General features: G+C 40.0%; 1 protein-coding gene across 1 annotated transcript in view; it reads right to left on the bottom strand.

Moving 5' to 3' along the window:
* JAZF1 (JAZF zinc finger 1) overlaps positions 1-25,566 on the bottom strand; it is a gene marked incomplete at both ends in the record, with an annotated part of 304,750 nt that overhangs the window by 30,432 nt on the left and 248,752 nt on the right. Inside the window, one exon of the mRNA XM_084229388.1 lies at positions 13,027-13,227. Within this exon, the coding sequence (XP_084085514.1) occupies positions 13,027-13,227 (201 nt within the window). The remainder of the gene's footprint in view (positions 1-13,026; positions 13,228-25,566) is intronic.

Consider the following 25,566-nt stretch of genomic DNA (forward strand, 5'->3'; position numbering starts at 1 on the left):
GCAGTAATGCACTTCCTAAATTCAGGGAGGTAAGGAAAGACAACTTATATAGTAACAAAGTTACTGCACCACCTTCCACTCTCCCAAGCACTCTAGCTTTGTAGTCAACTTTGTTTCCTGGCATCATCAGAAGAGGGGAGTTTGCCAAGACTGGAAAGCTTGGCCTTTGCTGTGAGGGGAGCCCTTTTGTTAAAGCGAGAATGTAGACAGGACACAAGGTAGACAGGAAAGGGGTCACTTTCTCTCTGTCATTTCAAACAGAGCAGTGAGGGCCTCCCTGGTGGCGCAAGGGGTTAAGCAAAGCACTGTGAAGCTATCTGCAGCCTCTGTAGCAAGAGTTTGATCCCTGGCTGGTCAGGTAAATAACCCACATGGCGCAACAGACCTCTCCTGTCTCACCCACTGCTCCCCTCAGCAGTGCAATTTAGTCAATCCACCTGTTCTGTTCCTCACGCTGTCTCTGGTGAATGCTCTCACCCCACCACCCTCCGTACTTCTGGCCTGTATCTCAATCCTTGCATGCATAAATAAATCAATCTTTAAAAATAAATGAATAAATAAAACAGAGCAGTTAGTGGAACAGGCCTCCTTCCATTCAACTTACTAGAAATCCTGTCCTGCTAGACAACAGGTACTAAAATGGTTTGAGGCCTCTTGAGGCTTATGATATTTTTTACTGATTCATTTTTGTCAGTCTCACATTTGGTTGAATATTTCAGACATTTTTGTGAACACAGAAGATCATAAAGATGAACATGTTATAATACTGCTGCTTTGCCACAAAGTGAAGGCCGGAGGCTCCAGAGGCATATGCTTTGAGTTATTTATTTTGAAATCCGGGTATTTTCACACTGACCTTGATCCCCTGGGGCTAAGCCAGAGGGCAAGGCAAATCTTTGAGAGCCCCAACTGCTCTGTGTGGGTTTACCTTATCTCTACCATGTCCTTAATGAGAGATTCAAGGGACCATATTGTCACTTGACATTTGACTATAGAGTTAAGAGCATAGTTCAAGGTCCCCGGGAAGGAACAAATTAACTGGTCCAGCAGGAAATTAAAACCCACGACCTCAGACTTAGTAGCCATAGCACTCTCTGGTCATCTGAGCGAACTTCAAAGCAAGGAGCTCCAGCTGGTGAGCACCCTGAACAGAGAGGGTCCGAGACCCTCGCTAGAAGGCTGCAAAGCTACAGCGTGTAGCCCTGTTCTGCTTGGTGTCTTTGTCAGTGAGAAGAATCAACAACTATTAATTGGACACCTAAGTAACAATGGAGTTTAGTAGGTTAATAAATTCAGGCCTCTCAGAACACTTTCTAGACAAGAACAAGGAGCCACAAATTGCCACCTCTGGAAGATGACAAGAGGTAAAGTATTCCAAGAAAATACCCACTCACTTTTCAGTCCTATTTTCTTGCCAACATACACTACTTTGTAATAGAAAATACAGACCAAGTGAGAAGAAGCTCTAGGAGACTGTGAGATGCTATTTTTAAGAGGCACAACCACCAGGGAAATGAAGCTACTTTCAAGCTCACACATAGCCTAATTCATTTTTCAAATTGTCCTCTTTGCTCGGCCAAACTAAAATGACAATGCTTCTCAGCATGTCACATTCTCGCTTTAACAAAAGGGCTCACCTCACAGCAAAGGCCAAGCTTTCCAGTCTTGGCAAACTCCCCTCTTCTGATGATGCCAGGAAACAGATCTTTGTTGGGCAGCAAAAGAGAGAGAAAAGTCCTTTTGGAAGTTATTATTTTTTTAGGAAACATGGGCCTATAGATTATTTATGGATGTGTTAACTAGATTCCACTGAACTTTTAATTTGCAATTTGCTTGCCAAGTACCATGTCTTATTACCAAAGGTGTATTTGTGTAATGCTTATTTATGATAGTTATTCCAGAAACAGATTTTTCTTTGATAGATTTTTAAAAAAAAAACAATTTTTATATTTATAGCCACTTCATAATTTCAATGTTATGGTTTTAGTTTTCAAATGGGGCTAACTCATCTTGCAGGACAAAAACCCCTCCAGGCTGCAGTCTGCTGCCCACAGATGTGGTAGGAGCCCCAGCATCTCAGTCAACTCCAGGCACCAGGCCCCTCTCTGCCCACCCCCATCCTTCCTGTGCAGCTGAGTCTCTCACAGCTGGAGCGCCAACATTTTAATTTTATGCTTTCAAAATGTAATCATTTGTCAAATTTTCTTAGTCTTAACAAAATAATTTTCTGAAAGGTACAAAATAGCATATTCTAAATCACACACACTTATTTTACTGAAACCAAGTGGCATTAAATTAAACTTTTTTTTTCCCAAGGACTTTAAATGGCATTGAAATACTATTCATAGCATGTGCTTTGCCAAAATTAACTTTATCAAGGTGAATTTTAGGGTGACTTTAAACACAAAAATGACTTAGAACTTTATATAATATTAGACAGTGGCCATCTTAGGGGGCTTTTTGGGACCTGTTCAAGGTTTAGGATCATGATGTCCTCAAACATCATTTGAAATCAACTGCCTGGGATCGGTGCCCATAACTGTTAGTGCACTGACATTCACTCTAGATAATACCACACAGTTCTGCCTTATGGACAGAGGCTGGAAAAGGACAGCCAATGGAAACGCATGTCAAGGTTATTTCCATCCCCTGAATGTAAGATTCTGTGCAACTATTTTTTTTTTAAATTTTATTTATACAAGCACTGGGTACAGTCAGAAGCGCGGGAGGGTGAGAGAATTCACTAGAGCCAGAGCAGGGAGCAGAACAGGCAGAAGAGGTCTGTGCGCCATGTGGGACCCTCAATCAGCAGCCGGGGATCCAACAGGCGCTGAAGAGGCTGCGGGCAGCTTCGCAACCCAGCGCTCAACCGCTGTGCCACCAGGGAGGCCCTCTGCAACTATTTTTAAGTCAAACATTGTGAGCAGAATTTTAACTATAGTTACACAGTCTATCTCACATAAAACATACCATTTTCACTATATGTTTTAGAGAAATCTGATTTGTATTTTCCTTAAAAATTACCGTAATTTTGGGGCCTCCCCTGGTGGCGCAGCAGTTGAGCGCTGGGCTGCGAAGCTGCCCACTGCCTCTGCAATGCTGGTTCGATCCCCGACTGCAGGGGAGGGTCCCACATGGCACGCAGATCTCTCCTGCCGTGCCCGTTGCTCCCCTCAGCAGGGTATTTCGTCGGTCTGCCTATTCTGTTCCCTGCTCTGGCTCTGGTGAATTTTCTCACCCTCCCACGCTTCTGACTGTACCCAGTGCTTGTATGAATAAACGAATAAATCTTAAAAAAAAAAATTAGAGTAATTTTGAAAAATGTATCTAAAAAATTAAAAATCCCCCCTCCCCTCCAACCTGGATGCAAGGAAACATCTTAGCTGATTGACAATGGCAGGTACTCTTTACTTTATTCAAATAAGTTAATTGCTTGTGGTTATTTGTTTGCATTTTTATTCAAAACTATATTGACAAGAGGAAAGCAGTTTCCCTGAGAACACCTTATACTTGGGTCTATAAGCATCTGGAACACCTTGGCTGTCTTTTCAGCCTTTTTAAAAAATAAAAGAGTGGGTATCAGAGTAGAAAGCACAGGATATAATGGCAGTTTTGTTCTCCAACCAAATTTAGTTTCTCATGGGTGATTTTCTACACGTGTTTCCACACCAAAGGAAGCCTGAACTGACAAGTTTTAAAAAAAAAATTACGTATTCAGCTAGTGAAGTACAAAACATCTTTGACCTGATAAGATGATGCCAACTTGTTGCTGGTTTGATGAATGTAAACTAATACCAGCATCCAGTTTTCCAAGGAGGAACGACGTAAGTTTGGCATTAAGATGTTAGAGGCGGACAAACCCACCACCTTCCGTCCCTGGCACCAGAGAGCTTTCCGCAGCCTAAGTCTGTCCCTTCCTGTCAAATACCACTTCCTTTTTAGTGCATTTCCAAGAAGTTTGAACAAAGCCCTGGAATAGGAGGAGGGAGATTCTGGACCTTGATTATCTTTTTAGCAAGAACAAATTAGCTTAAAGTTTTCTCATTTTTCTGCATTCTTTCTTTAATGCTGTGCAGCTGGGTGTGCCTGGGGATCATTTTATTGTTAAAACTAGACCCACATGGAAAAGACATTAAATAAGTTCGCTGCCGTGATACCCACAAAGATGAAAGAACTTCTCTGATTTTAATATGCTGGGAGGGAAAAAGAAAAGGGTTTTTTTGGAAACGTACACATTTGGTGGGTCTGTGAGTTCATCGGGTGCTAAATCTACATCACCTTCTCAGGAGGTGCACTAGAGACTGAGTGTGTTTGCTTCTTTCCGTGGAATCTGCACCGTTTTCCAGGCTGGTCTCTCTAGCACTCATATTTTGGTTCTGGTAATTTGCTTCCCAAGGAAAATTACTGAGAAGTGTGCCTGATGGGTGCTGGCACACGTGTGAGGCTCTGGACCTTGGTTTAAAAAGACTGTGTTCTTTTTTGGTGGTGGGGGGGGGGAAGGGTAAAGAATATAGCCTTAATGTGTGCCCTTTAAAATAACTTTATCTTGCCCTCTTTCTTGATACATTTTTGGCTGGTGCACAGTCCCCTGCCGGGACAAAGAAAGAGCGACACCAATCTCGGGCCAAAACCTTGCCACAAACTACTTCTAGTACCAGGTAAAATATGACTGTAAAAACCATTGAGAGTTCTAGTGGAATTCTTGACAGTGGACATATTATTTCTGAATTTGATTAAACAATAACATAATAGTAGAGATAAAATTTAGGTTTATTACTAAATATAAATGGTCAATCATAGAATAGTATCACTTTGTATGAACGTTAAAATTTTTCAAAGACCACAGAATAGTGCTAAACTGGTAGGCTCTCAGGTATTTTTATTAGAAGATAAATTATTGACAGCATTCTGTTATTGCAGATATTAAATCTGAAACAAGCTATTAAGTGACTGCCTATTACACAAACTTGGATTTACATGTAGTTTCAACATAGGCTAAAACTGAGCAGCTCTAACTTTCTTTTCTGTAAACTTCTCAATATGACAAAGCACTATATCTCACAAAAAGCAAAGTATTTTGAGTATTGCTATAATTTTCTACCAGAGGGACACTTTTAGTCATTAACTAATTCTGAGTCCTAGGACCAGGTGTTTAGCAACTAGCTCTTCCTTGTTAGTCCCCTTTTCCTTTCCCCAGCTGTTTTTTAAAAATCTCTATTAATGTGTGTTGAATGGTTTTACTTGGCTATACTACTGTTTCCTCAGTGTTTCTAAGAAAGTTTGAGAATAAAGGATTCCGCTTACTGTCTTTCTTCAAGGAAGAGGAAATTCCAGAGATTTTTCTTGCTTAACCTACTATATGTATTTACTTCTTTTGTTCTTAAATGAATTGTTTATAGCAGAGGAAATGTGATTTGCTCTTTCAAGGAGTGGGTGAAGTTATGGGGTCCTGTTCATCATTTCTGCCTGGGCACCAATTTCCTTTTTTTAACCAAGGTAAAACATATATAGTACAATGCACAGATCCTAAAGTATAATTCAATAAGTATGTGCAAATAACATTCAATCAACATAAGGAATATAGCCATCATTCCAGAAAGTTCTCTTGTGGATGCCTTCCTCCTACTTCCCAAATCAACTACTGTTCTGATTTCTGCCATTACAGATCAGTTTGCCTTAACTTGCATTTTACATGTACGCTTGAGTCTGGCTTCTTTTGTTCAGCATGACGTTCTGATATTCATCCATGTTTTTTGTATGTCACTACTCTGTTCCTTTTTATTGCTATAGAGCATTCCATTGTGTGGCTAGATGACAATTTCTTTATCCACATACTGTCAGATGGATGACTTAATAGGTTACTGCTGATAAAGCAGCTCTGTACATTCTTACACCTGTATTTTGCAGACAAATGTTTTCCTTCCTTTTGGGTAAATACTTAAAAGTGTGCTTGTCAGTATCCCTTTGGGTTCGGAGCCTTGGAAGACACCTATGACCTCTGCAGGTCTCACCCTCCTGAGCTGGTAGAACAGCAGCATCATGCCATCTCCTCTCATAACACTTGTGGGGACATTCTCAGTTATTCACAGGAAGTTTCTGAGATGCTACAGTCAAAACACGCAGTCCTGAAGACCTTCAGATGCCCTTCACATGATCCTATGACGTTAATTATCTCATCAGTGACATGTTCAGTTTTTCCATATCTCAAAGGCATCGAAAATATAAAAGAACCTCAAAGTGTGTGAATAAAGTCCCTGCCCCCAAATATGATGGTGGTTAGACCTACATGGGCACACCCTTCACCCAAAGAGGGGAAAGCATTGTCACTGAGTATACTCATCAGTCATGCATGGCTTAAGGGCACTTCCATCAAGGAAGGACCTCATATACAAAGGTGGTCCCAAAAGACTGTGCCAGTAGCCTACGCCATCCAGGTATGTTGTGTCATTACACTCTGTGATGGTCACACAATGAACAGATTGCCTAAGGGCGCACATTTCTTGGAAAGGTATTAATTGATGCATGACTGTATGCACATCTGTCAGAAGTACCCAACATTCCATTTGCCTAGTGCTTTGCATTTCCATGGTGAAAAGATTATTATTGCTACTCTTACTAAAACAACAAAGCAGGACATAAAAAATCTGTAAACCCGCTAATTCTGCTTCTACCATCCGGGGTCATAAACTGGCTATCTTAAAGGCTCCTGTGTTAATGGTAACAAAGAGTGTTATTTTTGTTTGCAGATATGACCCCCATTCTTCCCCCCGAAAATGTGCTGATACCCAGAGCAGGTCATTAGTAAATACCACCTGTAAGGCACATTCCTGGAACCCGCCTTCTCTGAGGTTAGTGCAGACCAAAGACAAACATGCACGCGCAGCCAGGGCTGGTAAAATATTGTCTGCCCAAAAGGGCAGGATTCAGTTAAGAACAAAAAATGTTTTCTTAGTTTTGAACATGCTTTATGGCTACTTCTAGAAGCCCTCACTAACCTGACAACATCTGCCATTTCCACCACTGGAGACCAACGGCTCCTCAACACACTGGCGTATTCACTAAAGCAGGGAGTCTGAGGGCAGAGAGGGCACTTCACAAGCTGCCGGTTTAAGTAGAGGTGGTATAACACAAGCAGTTGTTTTCATCCCCATCTTTATTTCATCATTTCTCACAATGGGGTAGGAATTGCCTCCAGCATATAGATGAGGAATCTGAAACTTGAAGTTTCAGACCACCCACCTCTCAAGCAGCAGGGCTAAGATTTGAACCCAGACCCCTCTGAGGTCCAAAGCTCTCACCACTTTACCTCTAAGGTCCCAGAGTTTTAGAAGGTAACTCAGAATACTACAGATTTACATTGTATCTTTTTGTCCCTATATCCAGGTTTGCATGCTATTCCCTAAACTGACATACCACAATGATCATGGGCTATAAAACATTGCCACAGAACATTTCCCATTGATCTCATCTTAATCAAAATCCTTTGGAATCTACACTGGGTAAACAATATCTAAGACATCCTATGGGTGTGAAAATACAGCTTATAATGGTACTGAAACATCACTGAGGGAATGGCCCACCTCTCTGTCTTGTCTTATTAGTCATCCATGCTGATAATTTAGTCCATCTGTGCATATGTCATGTTCACTAAGTGTCTGTTCAATATAGTGTATAACCCTGCTCTACTAAAATATGTAAACTCTAACCTACAATTCCTTGTGCTTTTTTGCATACCTCATACTAGGCAGAGTACCTATGACAAAGTAGATGCTTAATCAATTTTGTCAAATGGAAAGATGTCCAATCCTGGCACTGTGGACAATTGGTTATTCCACTTAGCAACCACCTGACATTGGGTGCATCATTTAAATGAGTCTCAATTTCTTTTGTCTTTCAAGTGGGGTCAGTAATGGTGATGTTTTTGTGCAATAGAAAGTGTTATTAAAGATCTAATCTATTATTACAGATCACCATCAATTTCATTGTTTTCTTCAAATCAACAGAATGCTTTGTCTGGGAAGGTTTCATATGGGGTGTGATTGTGGAATAAAATACTATTTATTCTCTGTTGCCATTCTTTATTCTACCAACACGGAGGCGCAAGAGGCGATTAAAAACAAGTAGCCATGTAAGATGATGGGGGAAGGGAGGAGAATTGGTCCCAAGACTGGACCTTGATGCTCAGGAGCAGGATAAAGGACTTGTAAGTAAATCAAGAAAGGTGAAAGGAAAATGATGAGAACAAAGGAGTATATAAACAAACAAGCAAACTATAGGCCAGGCAAGGGTATGCTGGTGGCTCTGAACATGCTGTCAGGCAGGTAACATAGTAACTTCTTTCCTGCTCCAGCTTCAGGACAGCACATTTTTTGTGAAAAGGGAAATAGAAACCAAACCATTTTTTAAAATAGACTAATAGAAAATGGTCCTTAGGAGTTATCCAGATATTCAACTCTTAAGGGCAAAACTTGTTAGAAATACCAAACCACGGCTTCAGGAATGTGTAAGTAGGTCACAATATTTAATTAGACTGAAATAGTTCACCTTTCTTTTCTCATATTCCACCGTTAAATAGGATTTCCCCCTGAGATTTTTCCTTCTACTTCACTCTCTTCTTTTGGGGGGTAGGGTGGGTGAGGGGAAGGTATGTTATTTTAGACCTTACTTAGTTATCTTTCTCTAAGGTTTTCTGACTTTAGTAAGTATTTAATTTTCTTCTCTAAAAATGAAGACACAGGGGTAGGAAGACAGTTCATTTTAACCCCATTCAGATAGAGCTTCTAAATGCAAACTAAATTCTATGTCTTTAAGTCTTTAATCATAAAGTAATTGCCACCCTGAGGAGAAAAATCAATGCTTTACTCTTTAACATTATTCACCATGTATCCCTAACCCCTGAAAATTTCAAAATCCTTATAAATACAAATAATTTATTGCAAAAGCCAGAGAGGAATGTTAAGAATCTACTAGAAAGCCAGAGGAGACACATGCATAGAAAGTGAAATAACACAATGTAGAAACTCAAATTAAGCTTTAATCGGTATAATCTGTGACTTCATGGTTGTAATACGCAGCCTAAACAAAAACCCCCCAAAATTGGCTTAATTACCTTGGGCGCCTTTCTCTGGTTTAATACTTGAATTTTTCCCCCGAGTGGGCCAAAATATATATACAAATATTTTCCAGGAGAGACTATGCAATGCTATTATAACCAGAAATCCAGCCAACACTTTCCATGGCTTCTCCATTAAGACATAAGCGAGCATCTGTTCAGTCCCATTGGACTCATCTCTGGAGTCTAAGCAAATGGCCGACAGTAACCTTTCTTCAGGCAAGAGGGAATTATGGGAACCCAACCAAAAAAACACTCAGTGTGATAACTGGATGGGTCACATTTGAAAACTGGTTTCCCAACTCTGATTATAGGTTTGAATTGCCTAGTCTGAGAGTTTTTAAAAATTCCTAATGCCCAAGCCCCATTCACCAACAAGCAAAGGCTTACAAATCCTCCAAGGTGATTTCAGTCTTTAGTCAGATTGAGAGTCACTGTTTTGAGAGATTCAGTAGCAAATATAGGGAGGGAAGAAGAAATTACTTAATTAAGCCACAGGCACTATTCATATTAAGGTAACCACAGTTTACTTTTGGGGGAATAATTTTAAAACCTCATTTTTTTCACTTAACAATATAACGTTGAAACCTTTGCATGCCATTCCATAGTGACATTGTTGGCTGCAAAGCAACCTATTGTTTAAAATGGTCATTTACTGGAGATTGGTTTACTCAAAACCACACTCCCTTGAACTACCAACTAAATAAGGTTAAGTGGATAAATACTGAAAGGATAAAACAGCAGTATAACCATAAAATGGGGATACAGTTTGCCAATTTCACTGGTGTAAATACTCCCAAATCCAGCCTATTTTTGTAAATAAAGTTTTCTAAAAAACTTTTAGTTTTAGTGGAACACACCAAGCCTAGTTGTTTTTGTGGTTCTACAGCTGCTTTCTTACTACAACAGCAGAATTGAGTAGCTGAGCCAGAGATTGTATACCTGCAAAGCCTGAGGAATTTACTATCTGGTTCTTTAGAAAAAGCTTATTGACCCATGATTTAAACCATTCTAAGCCTCCCTTCAGTGAATAAGATCTTTATATATACATATATAAAGAAAATAAAACAAGTAAGGATAGAAATAAAAAAGATGAAAGAAGATTCTCCTAGGGTTTAGAAATTACAAAATAAATCTTGGTTCCAAGAATACCTAGGAAATCCCCAAAAGTCTAGGATCAAGCTGAGCTCCAAGTCAAGTGTAGGCAAGGCTGTATATTTTTTAAAGAGTATTGTATAAATGCAATTTTCTACAAGATGACTATTACTTCTGGACCAGGAATGTACCTTGAATATAGAACTTTGAAGAGTGAATTTAGGAGGTAGGATCAGGGAATACTATTTATAACCTGGTAATGAAAGTGACTGAAACCACATTAGATAGGAAAAATTAGCTGATCTCTCTAAATACTGGTAAAATAACATTTCAGACATTGGAAAATGTACACAATCAAAATTGCACGGGGTAGGGGGTTCAAGAACCATTTCCCCTGCTAATTTTTGATGTTTACATGGAATGTTCTTCAAACAGCAAGTAACTTACCAATGAGCTTGACAGAGTGAAAATGATACATCTTTACCACAACATAAATTAATTCTCTCAGTGGGAAATTGCTAAAATAGGCAAGGTGTCAGAAAGATTTCTTTATGTCTGAAGGAAAGGAAATGATTCCATTTTTTCCAAATATTCTTACATGAAAAATAATAAGCTCTACTTTTAAACTGTCTTTATTTTCATTGGGTTCTAGGGTGCCCGTTACTAATTGGGGCAGTCATAGTTATCTGGCATTGGCCATGAGTCTGTCCCTGTTTAGTCAGGGTATAAAACACATCCAGGTATAAAACTACCCCCATAATTCATAGCATATATGAATATTCGCAGAAATACCCAAAAAGGGGACTGTAGACTAACACTACATTCTCGTGGCATTCCTTAATTTGCAAGATAAATATTACACAAAGATCCTGGAATAGTGAACCGCCACAGAATATAATAAGTGCCCAACACGTGTGGAACAATTCACCCTCTACAGAGGAAGGATTTTGACTCTGTTCCTGAAGCAACCAGTTGATTTTTCTAGTCCAGAGAACAAACACTTGTTGGCGGTTGGGTGCATACATACGCTGTCACACTGAGCTCTTGAACAAACACCTATAAAGTGGCCATTACTAGTGATTTGTGATGGGAGAATTTCAGGTAGTCTCTCTGATCTGTCTGCCTTCCTTGCCTATTCTGTCTTTGAAATGCCCAATCCTGATGCTGCACAGGGTGTCTTGTCCATCAGTCATGAGTCCTGAGACCCCTCTTGTAAAAGAGGTCCCATAATGGGAGCAAGTAAGTATGGGAAACTTATTAAACCCTTGTCTTGGAGAACAACAGTGTATATTAAAGGCCTGCATTAAAGACACCAATTTAACTTTCTTTCACTTATTATTTGCCCAAACTTATTAGGGAATCCCTTTCCACCAACTACTGTATAGTAAAAATAATATTCCGACATACACTTGGAGAAATTCTCATGTGGTCACCTCCCTTAATGAGATGCATGAAAGAAAAACAAACTGTAAGAGAAAATAAATACTTGTATCCCAGGTCAAGGGAGCAATGCTATGAAGAAGATGGTGTGTTTCTAAGTGGCTTCTCTTTACTCTTAAAATCAATCAGAATCTTTAATAAGATGCACAGTACCCGCATCCCTGCTGACCTCCTGGGTCTCATCCAAAGAATACCCTGCTGGTTTACTTTCAGGATCGAGGAACCAGCAGGCTCCCTTACCCATGGAGGCTTTGCAGAATGCTGCCCCCTGGCATCTAGAAGCACCCAGCTCCTCTTTTCCCTCTGGACTCCTACTCATCTTCTGGGGTTGACTCATCTGATTGGGTTGAACTTGTCTCTGGATGTTCTTATATCACTGAGTTCTATGTAGCACTTGGCATGATTACAATACTCTATTTATTGGTGTATTTATTTGATTAATAGCTGTCTATACTCCTACTAGGAGAAGGGAAATATATTCCGTGCTTCTCAGATGGAAAAGAGAGGCGGGAACTTTCCAGTCTCTGAACTCACTGTGGGGAAGCAGTGGCTGAAGGGAGCTGTGTGCTGGGAGAAGGGGCTGAGCCTGCTCAGTTGGGATCCAGGATGCTCTTGAGTTTGTTCCCACTAATCAGAGGGCAGTTTGGGAAATAGTTAAACTCCGGGAAGATGTGCTAAGAAGCCCAGTTATAACCTGAATGCCACTCTGCAGTCTAATTAAAATTAGATTTTAATCTGTACTGCTGACTCCTGTTTTATTTTTCAGTTGTTTCCACATTTGGGAGGGGCAGACTAGAGTTTCTCGCTGAGCCCCTGGAATGCCAACATCTTCCACTAGGCATAAGTGGCTCCAGGACAAGGGCGAAGTCTCATTGCAGTTCAGTGCCTGGCATCCAGGAGGCACTCTAAATGTTTAAGAATCATTTTATTAAGGAAAAACTTAAAAATAAGCAAAAAATAAAAATATAAAAAAGGGAGAATAATATAATGGAAGTCTATGTACTCATTCATCAGCTCCTACAGTAGTCAATCCATGGCAATCTTGTTTCATCCCTTCCTCCGCCCCTGGAGCAAATCCAAGATACTGCACTACTCTATCCATACATGCAAATGGTAGAGGCTGGGAAAAATATCTATACAAGGATTTTCATATACATACATAAACAATAAATTATTATTGTTGAAGAAATATTTATAATAGGTGAATGAATCAACAAGCTCTACAGAGATGGGACGGAATCACTATCTGTCTCAGGTCCTCTTCTGCCTCCAGTGTATGTGCACGTGCACTCTCACACACAGAAACACACACACACACACACACACACACACACACACACTTTCCCAGCCCCCACCTGAAGGTGGTGGGGCCAAGTCACTCACCTGTTGGAGTGCTGCTTCGGAATGAAGAGGAGGGGGTGATGGGCGGGGTCACGGGGGGAGTAAGGCTTCCACTGCTATGGCGTGGTGGAGTGGACACATTCCCTCGAGTTACTGAGCTGGACAGGGTCAGCGAGAGCTTTGGCTGAATCTTCTTCTTTAGTGTCTCCTGCTCTCGGCGGGCAGCATCCGTCATAAACCTGCAGTGACAAGGGGAGGTTAAGTACAAGAGTCTTCTCCAGAGCTTATGGAAGGTTTGAGCTTGGGGAAGGGACTTGTTCATACGTCAGTTATAATCTCAAAAACTCACGTCAGCTTCCCTTTTCCCATGAGATGAAATGACCTTTTAAGCTTGCTGTTTTGAGGTTTCTTAAAGCCCATTCCTTTCCTTGGCTTACTCCTAGCTGGGAAAATTATACATGCAGATAATATCTGTACCCACTGCAGGGACGTCAGTTGTAAGATTGCCTCTTTTTTGGAAGGTTCTCTCTTTCAACCCCTCAGGAAGTCCACCCATGTTCAAAGATTCCCAGCTATGCCAGATAGAGAGGGATTCCTCTCTTTTGGTTGGTCCTATTTATTGTTCCTGCCTCCTGACTGGCATGCATGAAAACAGATTCTTTTCTGTATTACTCTGGATTCTCATATTGTTATTTTAGATTTTAAGATTTTCTTCACTGAGTATAGGTCTTATCTCCCTAGCAGAATGAAAAGTCTCCATAACTGCTTCTAACACACTGACAAGCCCATCTCAGTAAACATTCACAGAATGACTGAATAAATGTGCCCAGATTCCAGAAGACAGAGAGAATGGTATATGGGAGGTGATAAGTACTAAAGATTTCACATAGGGAAAAATGACTTTTCCCAATAGCTTCGTTTTGGAAACTTCAAACTTATTCTTTGAACACTTCCAAGGTTAGTAATATTCCAACAATTCTTTTCTCACTATATAATCTGACATTTCTCAAGTTCATGTAAAATAAGATCAAAACTATCTATAAAAATGGTACCTATTACTCTAAGAGCCAACAACTTTTTGTATTATTGATAGGCAGACTTGTTCAGCTGCATTTTTTGAAATTGGTGATGGACGCTCCTAGTGTACAGAGTGTCTAGAAGTGTTCAGGCAATAAAACAGATGCCTGTGCCCCCTGCTTAGGCAAAAAAGTACTATTCCCACACCCCGCAAGTCCTTGCAACTGTGTTTTAACTGTTTTAATACAATTCATCATAAACTGATTCTACTGTACTTAAACATGGTATTTTACTTAAGCCATTTCACAAGCTGCCTATAAAATTCCTCCATACTGGTCTTCATTACACTATGAAATTTTGGAAGCCAACAGATCATTCTAACCCTACTAGTATCTTAAGAGTCGATTAAATACCCAATGAAACAATGTCACAATATTGTCAGAATGGCTTGAAGGTCTTTTCTACTTGGTACGTGGATGATACATTTCTTGAATGGCTTCTGCAATACTGTCTAGATCTATAAACTGGATTGTATGCATTGAACTGAATTGTAATAGTTACATGCTTTGCCTTGAAGCTCAGGTTTTGTGTTATGTGATGATTTATAAAGAAGAAAGGAATGACAATGCAAAAACAGAATTGCTTTGCATCCTGTAGCCAGGTACTCCTTTATTTTAGAGGCAAAGCTGGTTGTACTGCTCCTAAAATGGCTTTTTCCTCTCTTATAAACCTCTCTTAAAATACAGACTCTCAGAGAAAAGTAAGGAACCAGAACTTCTTATTATTCTAACTAGAACTGCTACACAGCACAGTGCCAAGCTTCTTGAATTGGGGGATGAAGTGTGGACACAACCAAAGGATAAACATTGGGTCTTCCAGCAAGATCAACTGTTCTCAATGTAGGGAATTCAAACTAGTTTTTTAAATAGTAAAATAAACACAGATGCGCTATGTAGCAGAATGAAAAATTTACATCTTGCATTTTAGTTTAAGACCTTGGAACTTGGAGTCATAAGGGTGAGGGTTCGAATCCTAGCTACATTACTAAGTGATTTGTGGTAAACTGATTAAACCTCAGTTTTATTTTTGGCAAAATGGGACTAATAATTGTAGTAGGTAAAGTGTTAATATATATCTTTTGCTTTTCTGCTGAGAATCTGATCTTCAATTAATACAGCCCTGAAAGAACACAGTAATGTGCACACACAGCCTCCACCTCCCCCACACGGGTTTGGTCAGCTATGGACAGCAATCTATTTTTGGTTTATATCTGCTAAGTGCTTTCTAGAAGCCAGAATGAGGCACCATGTTAAAAGCATTAAACACGAAACTCAAAGCACCTCTGCCAACCTTTCTTTCCCTCTGCCCTCCCTCCTTCTCTCTGGGATGGGTAGTTATGAACTTGAAGCTACACCCATAAACCATCGCAACCTTGTTATACCAGCGACACAGCCACACAATTTATTCCCATTGACAACACATGCATGCATGGACATCCAAATGTCTGGGAGCGCTGGTTAAAATTCACCAGCCACACCATCTGTCCCCCCCAATAACACTGGACCATTCTTTTTTTCCTTTCACTGGTTAACCAGCACTTTACCTTTTTTTGGAAATGCATTAAAGCCTAAAGTTTTAAAGCAATGTCCCATCAATATAGCTGTTTGTCAAAAGACAGGCAGATTCCCAAGGGCAAGGACTCATCAGGGGAGACAAGTTTACAAAGTGCCCACTGAGGCAGAGTAAAGGCTGCGACGTAGGCTAGAACTGAAGACATGAGTATCTCGGCTCTGACTAGAAAACCAGGCAAACTATTTTCCACCTTCAATGGTGGCTTCATTATGATATGTCCTGGAAGAACCACAGTCCAGTTCTCTTCATCGTCAGGATTAGGAATGCTTTGTAAGCACAGAGCTAGGAAGTCGTGTTCCCTCTGCGAGTGATGAACTTTTTTCAGTGGTTTTGACATGACACCGTCTTTTCTAAAGCCCTTAGTAATCAGGAAGCCAAAACAGGCTTTTAGAGCAGGGAGAAGTCAGGGGAAGCTGGATCACCCAGTTCAGGGCCCCCATTTTTCACAGTAACTGGCAACCGTTGTGCGGTGGCCTGTTTAGCTGGCTCTGGCAGCAGAGCTGGTACCAGAGCCCAGTCTTGGGACTGACTCCAACGCTCCCACCCTACCATGCAGCCACAGCAGCAAGGAAGAACCTGAGCTTTCCTAGCTTCACTTCAGAGTCAAGTTGAAAGTGTTTAGAGAGGTAGAGGTCAGGGCCTGGGAAGCGCAGACAGGATCGCCCTGGGGCTTTCATGCTGGAAATGGGGCGGTCAGATTAGCAGGAGGCCTCAGCCTTCCCAGGCAGCCAGGCTGTGCCATGAAGGGCTTTTTGGCTCATGATGGGTCCTCATTTGTAGCCCTACTGCATTGTGACCTAGGGTAGGCTGGCTGTATCCACCTTTCCAGTTCCTTGCAGTTTTGCAATGGGGACTGCTCTAACCTTCGTGTGTTAGGATGGACTCATGTTGGCTTGTGAGAGCTGTTAAATTTTCAGGGATTTTATAAGCCAGTAGAGATAGCCACCATTAAAACTTAAATGATGTAAACTTATAATTAAATCAAGTTTAAAGCAAAGGTATTCCAGGATGATCTGTTCATGACTATTTCACTCCATTTGCTATGATCTCTGTTATCAAGGTTATTTACATTAAAATAGCATGTTTGGTGGAATTACTATATAATGGTGTGCACCACACGTCTCTCCCCACCTGTGTGTAGTGTAGTCACATTGGTAGCAGGAAACTCGTCATAATAATGGGAGTTTTCACATCATAGATATTGACAAATACTACAAATCAGGGATATTTTCCTCCCCAAGAGTGAATTGTTAATTGTTTAGCAGAACACTTTTTTTTTTTTTAATGATAGCCTATGGGGCATTTCTTAAAAAAAAAAAAGAAAAGATTTATTTATTTATTTATTTATATAAGCACTGGGTACAGTCAGAAGCGCGGGAGGGTGAGAGAGTTCACCAGAGCCAGAGCGGGGAGCAGAGCAGGCAGAAGGACCAAAGTACACTGCTGAGGGGAGCAGCAGGCATGGCAGGAGAGGTCTGCTGCGCCATGTGGGACCCTCGCCAGTGGCCGGGGATCGAACCGGCACTGCAGAGGCTGCGGGCAGCTTTGTTGCCCAGCACTCAACCGCTGCGCCACCAGGGGAGGCCCTAGCAGAACACTTTTTTAATGTGGAGAAAAGCACTGGGACCAGGAGCCTTGCCTACTCATTAAGGAACAGACTGAGAGGAAGAAGAGGTAAGAATGGCTTCGTTTTCTTTTAAAAATTATAAAAGGAATACATCTCATTAAAGAACACTTATGGAAAAAATTGTATAGATTTGTGACTATTAGGTGTTTAAAAATATTAAAATACTTGTGGCATATTTACAGATGAGTGTATATATTTACAAGTGCAGTTTAAAGAATAAAAAATGACAATCTGTGTAGTCGCCACTTAGCTTGTCAAAAACAAAAATACTACCAGCACTTTTGAGGTTTCCAACATGAAAGCATTTTCCTTCTCTAAGAAAAATATCCAGATACAACTATGGTTGATAAAACCATGGTTGAAAAAATCAACTATGGTTGATTTTTTTTTGGAGAACTTTCCTTCCAGTATGGCTTTTTCTAAACATAGAGAAAACTGAATTTCCCTTAAAGAAAAAGAATAGTCACCTGAGGGCTCATTCACTGTTGACTAACTGGCTGGAAATCTGCGGTCAGGCAAAGTCATGTTTTCATTTTGAAACTGAAACTGCCTTAAGATTAATTTTAACTTTCCTACAAATCAGAAATGCCTAAGTTACTTTAATTTAATATGGTCATTTATAGTAATATTTGTTATTGCTTGGGGAAGTACATATGCCTTAAGTAAATTTTCAAGACTCCATTATAAATCTTTTAAATCCTTAGACCACAATGTTCATTCAGTCTGACATGTTGATCGTGGAAACATGAATATAACACCACAGGGGGAAATGTCAAACTGCTGGTCCAGGGAGACCTGTTTCAACCACAAACTCAGGAAATTTAGAGAATTCACTGGAACCTGGGTAGAGATCCCACTGCCACCTCGCTCTCTGGCCCAACACTCAAACCTAAGTGTCCTGCGGGGGAAAACCACCTGGCTTTCACCAGCTCTGGAGAACCCTGCGACAGAAATGAACACTCAAAACTTGAGTCTATCTCAGAAAAACCTGAAAAGAATCCAAACTATGAGATGCATGGTGTGGTTTGTTATTGTAAGACTCTGGAGAGGGCGTGTGTTCCAGAGGTCTGAGCTGTGTTTCAGGAGGCTTGTTCTGGGGGAGGAAGCGGTGGCTTCCGAAGTCCCAACACTCTCTGTTCTAGCCCTGATTTTTCTATTTGTTAACACTGAAGAGTTTGGGGTTTATGAATATATGGACTCTACCATGCCCCTGTTCCTTCCCAGCTCCAACAGTCAATGATTCCAGCAACAGCATTGTGCAGTGTTTTACACATTATTTTTGACCTCAGCCCTTTATAGGAAATGTGTCTCATACTGGGTGATGATAAGCAACTGGCAATGTTGAGATCTCCAGAGCGGAGAAAACTGGAGAAATTTAAAATTTGGCTACAAAACTTTTTGGGAGGCAAATTTTGACATAAACTGTTGGAAGGCTATTAACAACTTTATTTATTATATTTGGTGTGAATATTCATATGCTTCCTTGTACAATTGTTAATGTGTTTGTTTATAAGGGGCTCTCCCAGGTCCTACCAGGACTGGTATGTAATTGGCAATATTTGTACCATAATACCTTTCTGAATTCAGAAAAAATATCAATTATGATGCATATCTGTAGCAAGAATAAGGAATGTGTATGTAAATATTTGAAACAATTCCATGAAGCAACCCTACTACATGTGATACACTCTGATATTTTTCTATTATTTTTCATTTGGACAAAAAATCCTGTTTTTACTTTTCCAAAGAAGGCATACAGATGGTCACAAAGCATAAGAAAAAGATGTTCATCCTCTTTTATAAGTAGGGAAACACAAATTGAAACAGCAATGAGCTATCACCTCACATCTGTGAGAAAGCGATTATCAAAAGAGACAAGTGTGGAGAGGATGTGAGGAGAAGGGGACACATGTATGCACACTATTGGTGGCAGTGCAAACTGGTGCACCATTATGGAAAGGGGGGTGGAGAGGTCTCAAAAAATTAAAAATGGAAATTCCACATGATCTAGTTATCCGATCTCTGGGTATTTACCTAAAGAATACAAACATTAGGGCCTCCCTCGTGCACAAGGGGTTGGTTAAGACGCAACTTATGAAGCTAGCCGCAGCCACTGCAGCACGAGTTCAATCTTGTGGCTAGGGAGTGACCCACATGGCGCAGCAGACCTGTCTCGCCTGCTGCTCCCCTCAGCAGGGCATTTCAGTCAATCTGCCTGTTCTGTTCCCCACTCTGTCTCTGGTGAATCTTTTCACCCCCTACAACTCTGGCCTCTACCCCAATTCTTGTATGTATAAATAAATAAATCTTAAAAAAAAAAAGAAAATAAACACTAATTTGAAGAGACCCTGGCACCCCCATGTTCATTACAGCATTATTTGTGATAGTCAAGGTTGGAAACAATTTAAGGGCCCATTGACAGTAGAGTGAATAAAGATGTGGTGTGTATACACACACAGAGAGAAATATTGTTCAGCTATGTGAAGAAAATGAAATCCTGCCATTTGTAACAACATGGATGGACCTAGAAGATATACTTAGTGAAATAAGTCAGAGAAAGACAAACACCATATGATTTCACTTATATGAAGTATGAGTATGTAGCATATAATGCCTAAGGAGAAACTAAGTAAAGCAAAAATAAACTTTAAGACAAAAGCAAACTATAAGACCAAATTAGTGGTTCCAAGAGGGGAAGAGTTAGGGGGACTGGTAATATGTGCACAAAGGGGTAAAGTGTTTGGTGAAGAATATAACTGAACTTCAGTGGTGAATATCATGTAGTATATACAGATGTTTATTTATAGTGATGTACAGCTGAAGCCTATATAAAGTTATAATGCAACATAACTTTAATTTAAAAAAACTCAAAAAATATTCTGGTCATGACCGCCACACTGATTTCTTGCCTTACCAACAGGTCATGGTCTGCAGTTTGAAAATATTAGTGTAGCAGTTAAGATGCTGGGCTTTGGCAGTAGAATGTTAAGATTCTAATCTCAGCTCTATGCGCTCCAGCTGTGTGGCTTTGGGCAAGTTGCCAAACCTCTCTGGGCCTCACTTTTCTTATCAGTAAATGGTGATAATAAAAGGGCCCATCTTACAGAGTTTTGAAGACATAGTGAGTTAATATGTGTCGAGTACTTGAACCAGGACCTAGCACTTTATGTCTGACAAATGTCAGGTTCCTAGTTCATACTGGATGTAAACGACACTTGTTCTTGAAATTCTAACTCACAAATTTTTCATCTCTGACACTTGTGTTAGTGGTGCAGTTACTTCTGAGCTGAATTACTGAGTTTTAGAATACATACTGCCATCACAGCTTCTGCTGGTTCTGAAAGTAAAGAGTGGCCTTTACTGAGCTGGCAGGCATCTATTCAACTATTGCTGTAATCACAGGTAAATTCACAAAGGTAGTTAGGGTAGCTGAATATGAACAAAATGTTCCTCCCCTTAGGTATACATGATGAGGCCATCTATAAACCCCTTCTTTGCTTCTCTGGCTTGATTTCTTGAGAAGAATCAAATTATAGACCTTCTAGCAAGGCAGGCAACTGGAGACGGCTACTCAGCTAGCGGCTGGAAGGGCGTCACCCCTATGCAGTGGAAGGCTGCTCTTCACGTGGAGAGTCCTCAAGTTACACGCTCTGATGTGGGGCACAACCAGATGCTCTGTGCAAAGCACCACATCCAGCTACCTCATTTGAAGTTCAAAAGCTTTGTTCTGCTATTTCAATGGCCCTTTGGGCATTACCATTTTCAGTGAAAACAAGTTTGTGAAACCCAGAAAGCCTTTGAGGAAAGCTGCTGGGAGCTGGCTGATAGACCACAATATTCCAAACAAGCTCAAATCTGTAACTCAGGCTCAAAACAATGGGAGTTTTGAGTTGCTTACAAGGACACACCTGTCTTTCCAGTGGAGAGTCCAACTCTCCCTAGGCGGTTGTCTTTTCTTTATGAATACTCGTGCCATCTAGAACAGGGCGCACAGAGTCAGTAAGGAAGCAAAACGAAGATATTCAAGTCAAGCCATGGGAAATGGCCCTGGGAATGATGGGTATAGTTCAGGCTGAATCATGTGTGGCCCACATGTCAAAGGATCTGCTGCTCAGGGTCTCCATGTAATGATGGCTTTCAGAATGCACATCTGCTAATAAATTCATGGCGTGGGTCTCCTCATTTTAGCAAAGCCATAGTGAAGTCAAAGGAGTATTTGATTGGAAAACAGCTGGCCAGTGAAACATGACCTGCCAGCAGCTAGTGGAGTAAATGCCTTCATTAGGAGCAGGGCCTTTTCTGCTGATCTGGGAAATAAATAAATGTTGTTTTCAGCAGACAAAAGAAAATTTGAATTCCCAAATAAGACTGATTTGGGGAAGTTTCTAATAATGTTTTTGAATAATCTCATCCTGGAACTATTTTTGATGTCACAATTTGAGGCCTATAGGGTGAATTTGGAAGCTTCATAAAAATTTTTGCAGTGCTATCAAAACATTGAGTCTCTCTTAACATGCTATTCAAATTTTAGTGCAAAATAATAATACTAAAAGTAGCACTAGGAAGCATTGCCCCCCCCCCACTTGATTAGTTTGGCACATAAATCATGAGATTTCTGTGCATAATTTTCATCTGATATTCAGAAGGGCTGTGGGCATAATTTGTGAAGTACATAGCCAATGATTCAGATTTTGCTCTTAAGATCAAATCCAAACTGACAGCTTTATTGCATTAAGTGAGACTCTCTTCCGGCGCCCCTTTCTTGTACTGTTTATATCTGACACATACAGAAGGATCTAGGTCTTGGACTTTGAGGCATTCTGGTTTAATTAATTAGCACAAAATAAATTACCATGAGGGCAAACCAATTGTATAGCAGATTCTGTGGCTAATTTTGTTTATAAATGCTCACTTTATTATGGGGGGCAAGGAGAGAAGAAAATAGAGGGGAGAAGAAGAAAAAGAAAGGAAGTGATCTCTTATCTAGTTTCTTGAAAAACTTATTTTTCTTATTTTTAAGGGCAGCTACAGTTAATTTACATTCTCTGACATAAAATAGCTTTGATAGTCTAAGATTTTTAAAAACAATAACATTGGGTTGCCAATTTTACCTTGCAGAGTGGTGTACTTTATCTAATATCCAGCCTCTCATTAAAGAGAAAAAGGCCATTTAATAATCTTGGAGGAAAATAATTCTTTCTTGAGGGAAAGAGTCCTATATTTTTAGATTATAAGAGTAGAACATAGGCAAAACATCACATTCTTTGAGATGCAGAGAAGCTACAATATGAAATTTATTATTATTTTTAATTGTATCATATATATGCTGTTTGTAATATGATTTATAATTATTCTCTAGGTAGATGCGAGTCATTAAAAATATCCAACTTGATTTTCTATCATTGCCATCAAAAAATTCAGTTTCAAGGAATGTTGAACAAAATGGGACTGCTGAATTTAGCAGGAGTCATTAGCAGTAAGTTGGACAAAGAGAAAGAAGCCAAATACAAGAATATCCAAATCTAGTATCTTCTCCTTTCCAAAAGCCAACAGGAGGGTCAGGAGAAGCAAGTGTTGTCCTAAAACAAGACACACAAAGGGGCGATGAGGTGCTGCATGTTCCCTGCTCCTCAGCCCTGCATAATCCAGGCAGCTTGGAGTGTGCAGACCAATGGAAACATTTTCATGAACAGCATCATTCAAAGGCTAGCAGCTGTTTTGGGAATAGTACTTAGGAATTACTTTTTTTCCCCCACACCAATAATCTCTTTTCCGGAATTTTAGCACTCAAATGAAATTCATGCATTGAAGTTGAATAATTGCAACAGTGAATAAAATCTAATTCCCTTCTATCATTATGTTGCACATTCCCAATAAATACTGGGTATTTTCTTACAACTAAGGAATAATATAGCCAATGAACTTTAATGAAAGTTCTGGGTCAGATCCCAGCAACCACTATTTTAAACCACAAGGTCATCATCAATTATCAGCCCAGCAATTAATTTTGATTTGCAAAGAGTAATCCGGGGTCTTGTTCTCCGTCAACACCAAGAATAAAAACCACTTCTGAAAACTACACCCACAAATCTTTGACTTGGAGGTCAACTAGATTATCCCTCCTTTGGCAACTATCTTCTTTCCATTCTTTTTCTACTTTCATTGAGTTGTGAATAACAATGGCTATTTCTTACATATGGTTTTCATTGCTTATTTGACATCCGTGTAAAAACCAATGAACAAATAAAAGAAGTTGCATTTTATGAGGGTTTGTGGTAAAAAAAAAAACAAAACTACAAATAGCTTTTGAGATTTCTTGTTTTGCCTCCTCTGCAATTAAATTCAAAGAGCTATTTGAATACAATTCTATTTAAGGTTTCAATGTGAACTGCTAATGAGATGATGCATAATTTTCCCCAGAAGTTGGGAGAAGCTTTAAAGGAAAAAAGTTGGGTTTAGGATCTCTGGAGCTTGAGTTCCAAAATCATTAATAGCTGTGAACACAGCCTGGTGTTTGAAAGTCTAGGGTTTGGAGGCAAACTTCTAATCTGATTTAGTAGGCATTCTGGCTTGGGCACGTTATTTTTCTTCTTTACTCTTGGGCTTGTCATTTATGAAACAGGTAACCCTAACACCTACCTCACAGAGGTTATTGTTAAGATCTTGTTAGATAAAGACATGAAAAAATATTTGGCCCAACTAAATCCTCTCTATAAGGAGGTTATTTAGTTTTGGAATTTCCATGGGTTTTGGTCCTTTGCTCCTGATTCTCACCCAGGAATCAGGAGAAATTGTTTATAAATGTAACAGCCATTTGACTGGATAATTTCTACAAATGAAGCCATTTCTGGCTATGCAGTCCACAGGTGGACTTAGGTATCTTAGATATTAGGGATCAAATATCTCCATTTCCAAAGAACAGCACTTCTCTGAATCTATGAAGCTGCTGTGACCTTCCACTTAGGTAAGCTCTTCTGATCAGGTAACTAATATTTCACTAATGACAAGGGACTGGAATCTAGCACCAGGGGGTGGTATGCACGGTAGGTTCTAGCTAATGAAATACTGGATTGAGAAAGGGGAGAAGAGAGTGCAATACAAGATTCTCACTGTCAGAGCAATAGTCAAATAGGCAGGGCTTATTTATGACAGGGATGCCTCTGGTGCCACCTAAGATCATTATGCCCATCAGAGGAATGAGAAACTGATCACAGCACTCTTGCTTGCTCTGCTTTTGGATTCAGCCTTAGATTCTTCCTATCACCAGTCCTTTAGATAATCACCATCCACTGATGAAAGTGACATGTGAATTGAGTCTGCATCCACCGTGACTTACACATTTCCCCTATGTCCATTATCTACTGATATTTCCACTAATGTCCCAGCCTAGGCATGTCCTAGACCAACTAGTGCATATTTATCCAACTCAGAGAATCAGGGTGGGCAAATACCTGATAGACAAAGCTGACAATGTCCAAGAATAGAGCTGTGCCCAAAGTGAGGCAAGGACTTTAAGAGCACATTCAGATAACTATATACATTCATGGATACAATTCTAAGGACAGGTAGATGTTTGCATTACATTGCTTATACATCGAGTCGCAGTCAGTGGGTTACCACTGTTTGGGAATATAGTTAACATTTGTTTCTTAAATGGATTAATCCACTTAGGCAGTGAAGCTATTTTTGGGGCAAAGTCAGTTCTATTCATGGGCTGTCGCTTCACAAAGTATATTTCTGTGGGTGTAACAAGCCTATAGACCCAACATTTCATGGGTCCCTTGGGGGTGGATTTCTTTTCAAAGTGGTTTTCCCCTCATTTTGTGGCAAGGGTTCAATTAGGCTGCTTCTGGACTAAAGAGTTTGATTTTCAATGTTTTCCAGGAGGTGGGTACCTCATAAATGTGTTCAGACATTGGTTCTTCACATAAGTACACACATCTGACAAATGAATAACCATTTTTTTTTAAATAAAGGGATGTGAATTTCTGTTTCTTCTTCCTGCTTGAGTTAACTCCACGAGTTTATGAATGCTGAAAAAACACTTGGTTCACTGTAAACTGTGCATAGATGTTCGGTAAGGCGAGGGTAAGGGTGTTGACAGTGGGGATAATTTAAATTTTTTATTAGGGGTATTTTCAAAAACAACACAAAAGAAATTAGTATGACAAACTGCCATGTTAACATTTTGACACCTCACTTAAACTTTCTCCTCCCTTTTTAGGTCACGATTACTGATCATGCACACAGTTTTCACACGAGGTTTACATAATCACTTGAAAAATATATAGGGATTTCTAAA

The sequence above is a fragment of the Talpa europaea genome (genome assembly GCF_964194135.1).
Source record: "Talpa europaea genome assembly, chromosome: 3".
NCBI lineage: Eukaryota > Metazoa > Chordata > Mammalia > Eulipotyphla > Talpidae > Talpa > Talpa europaea.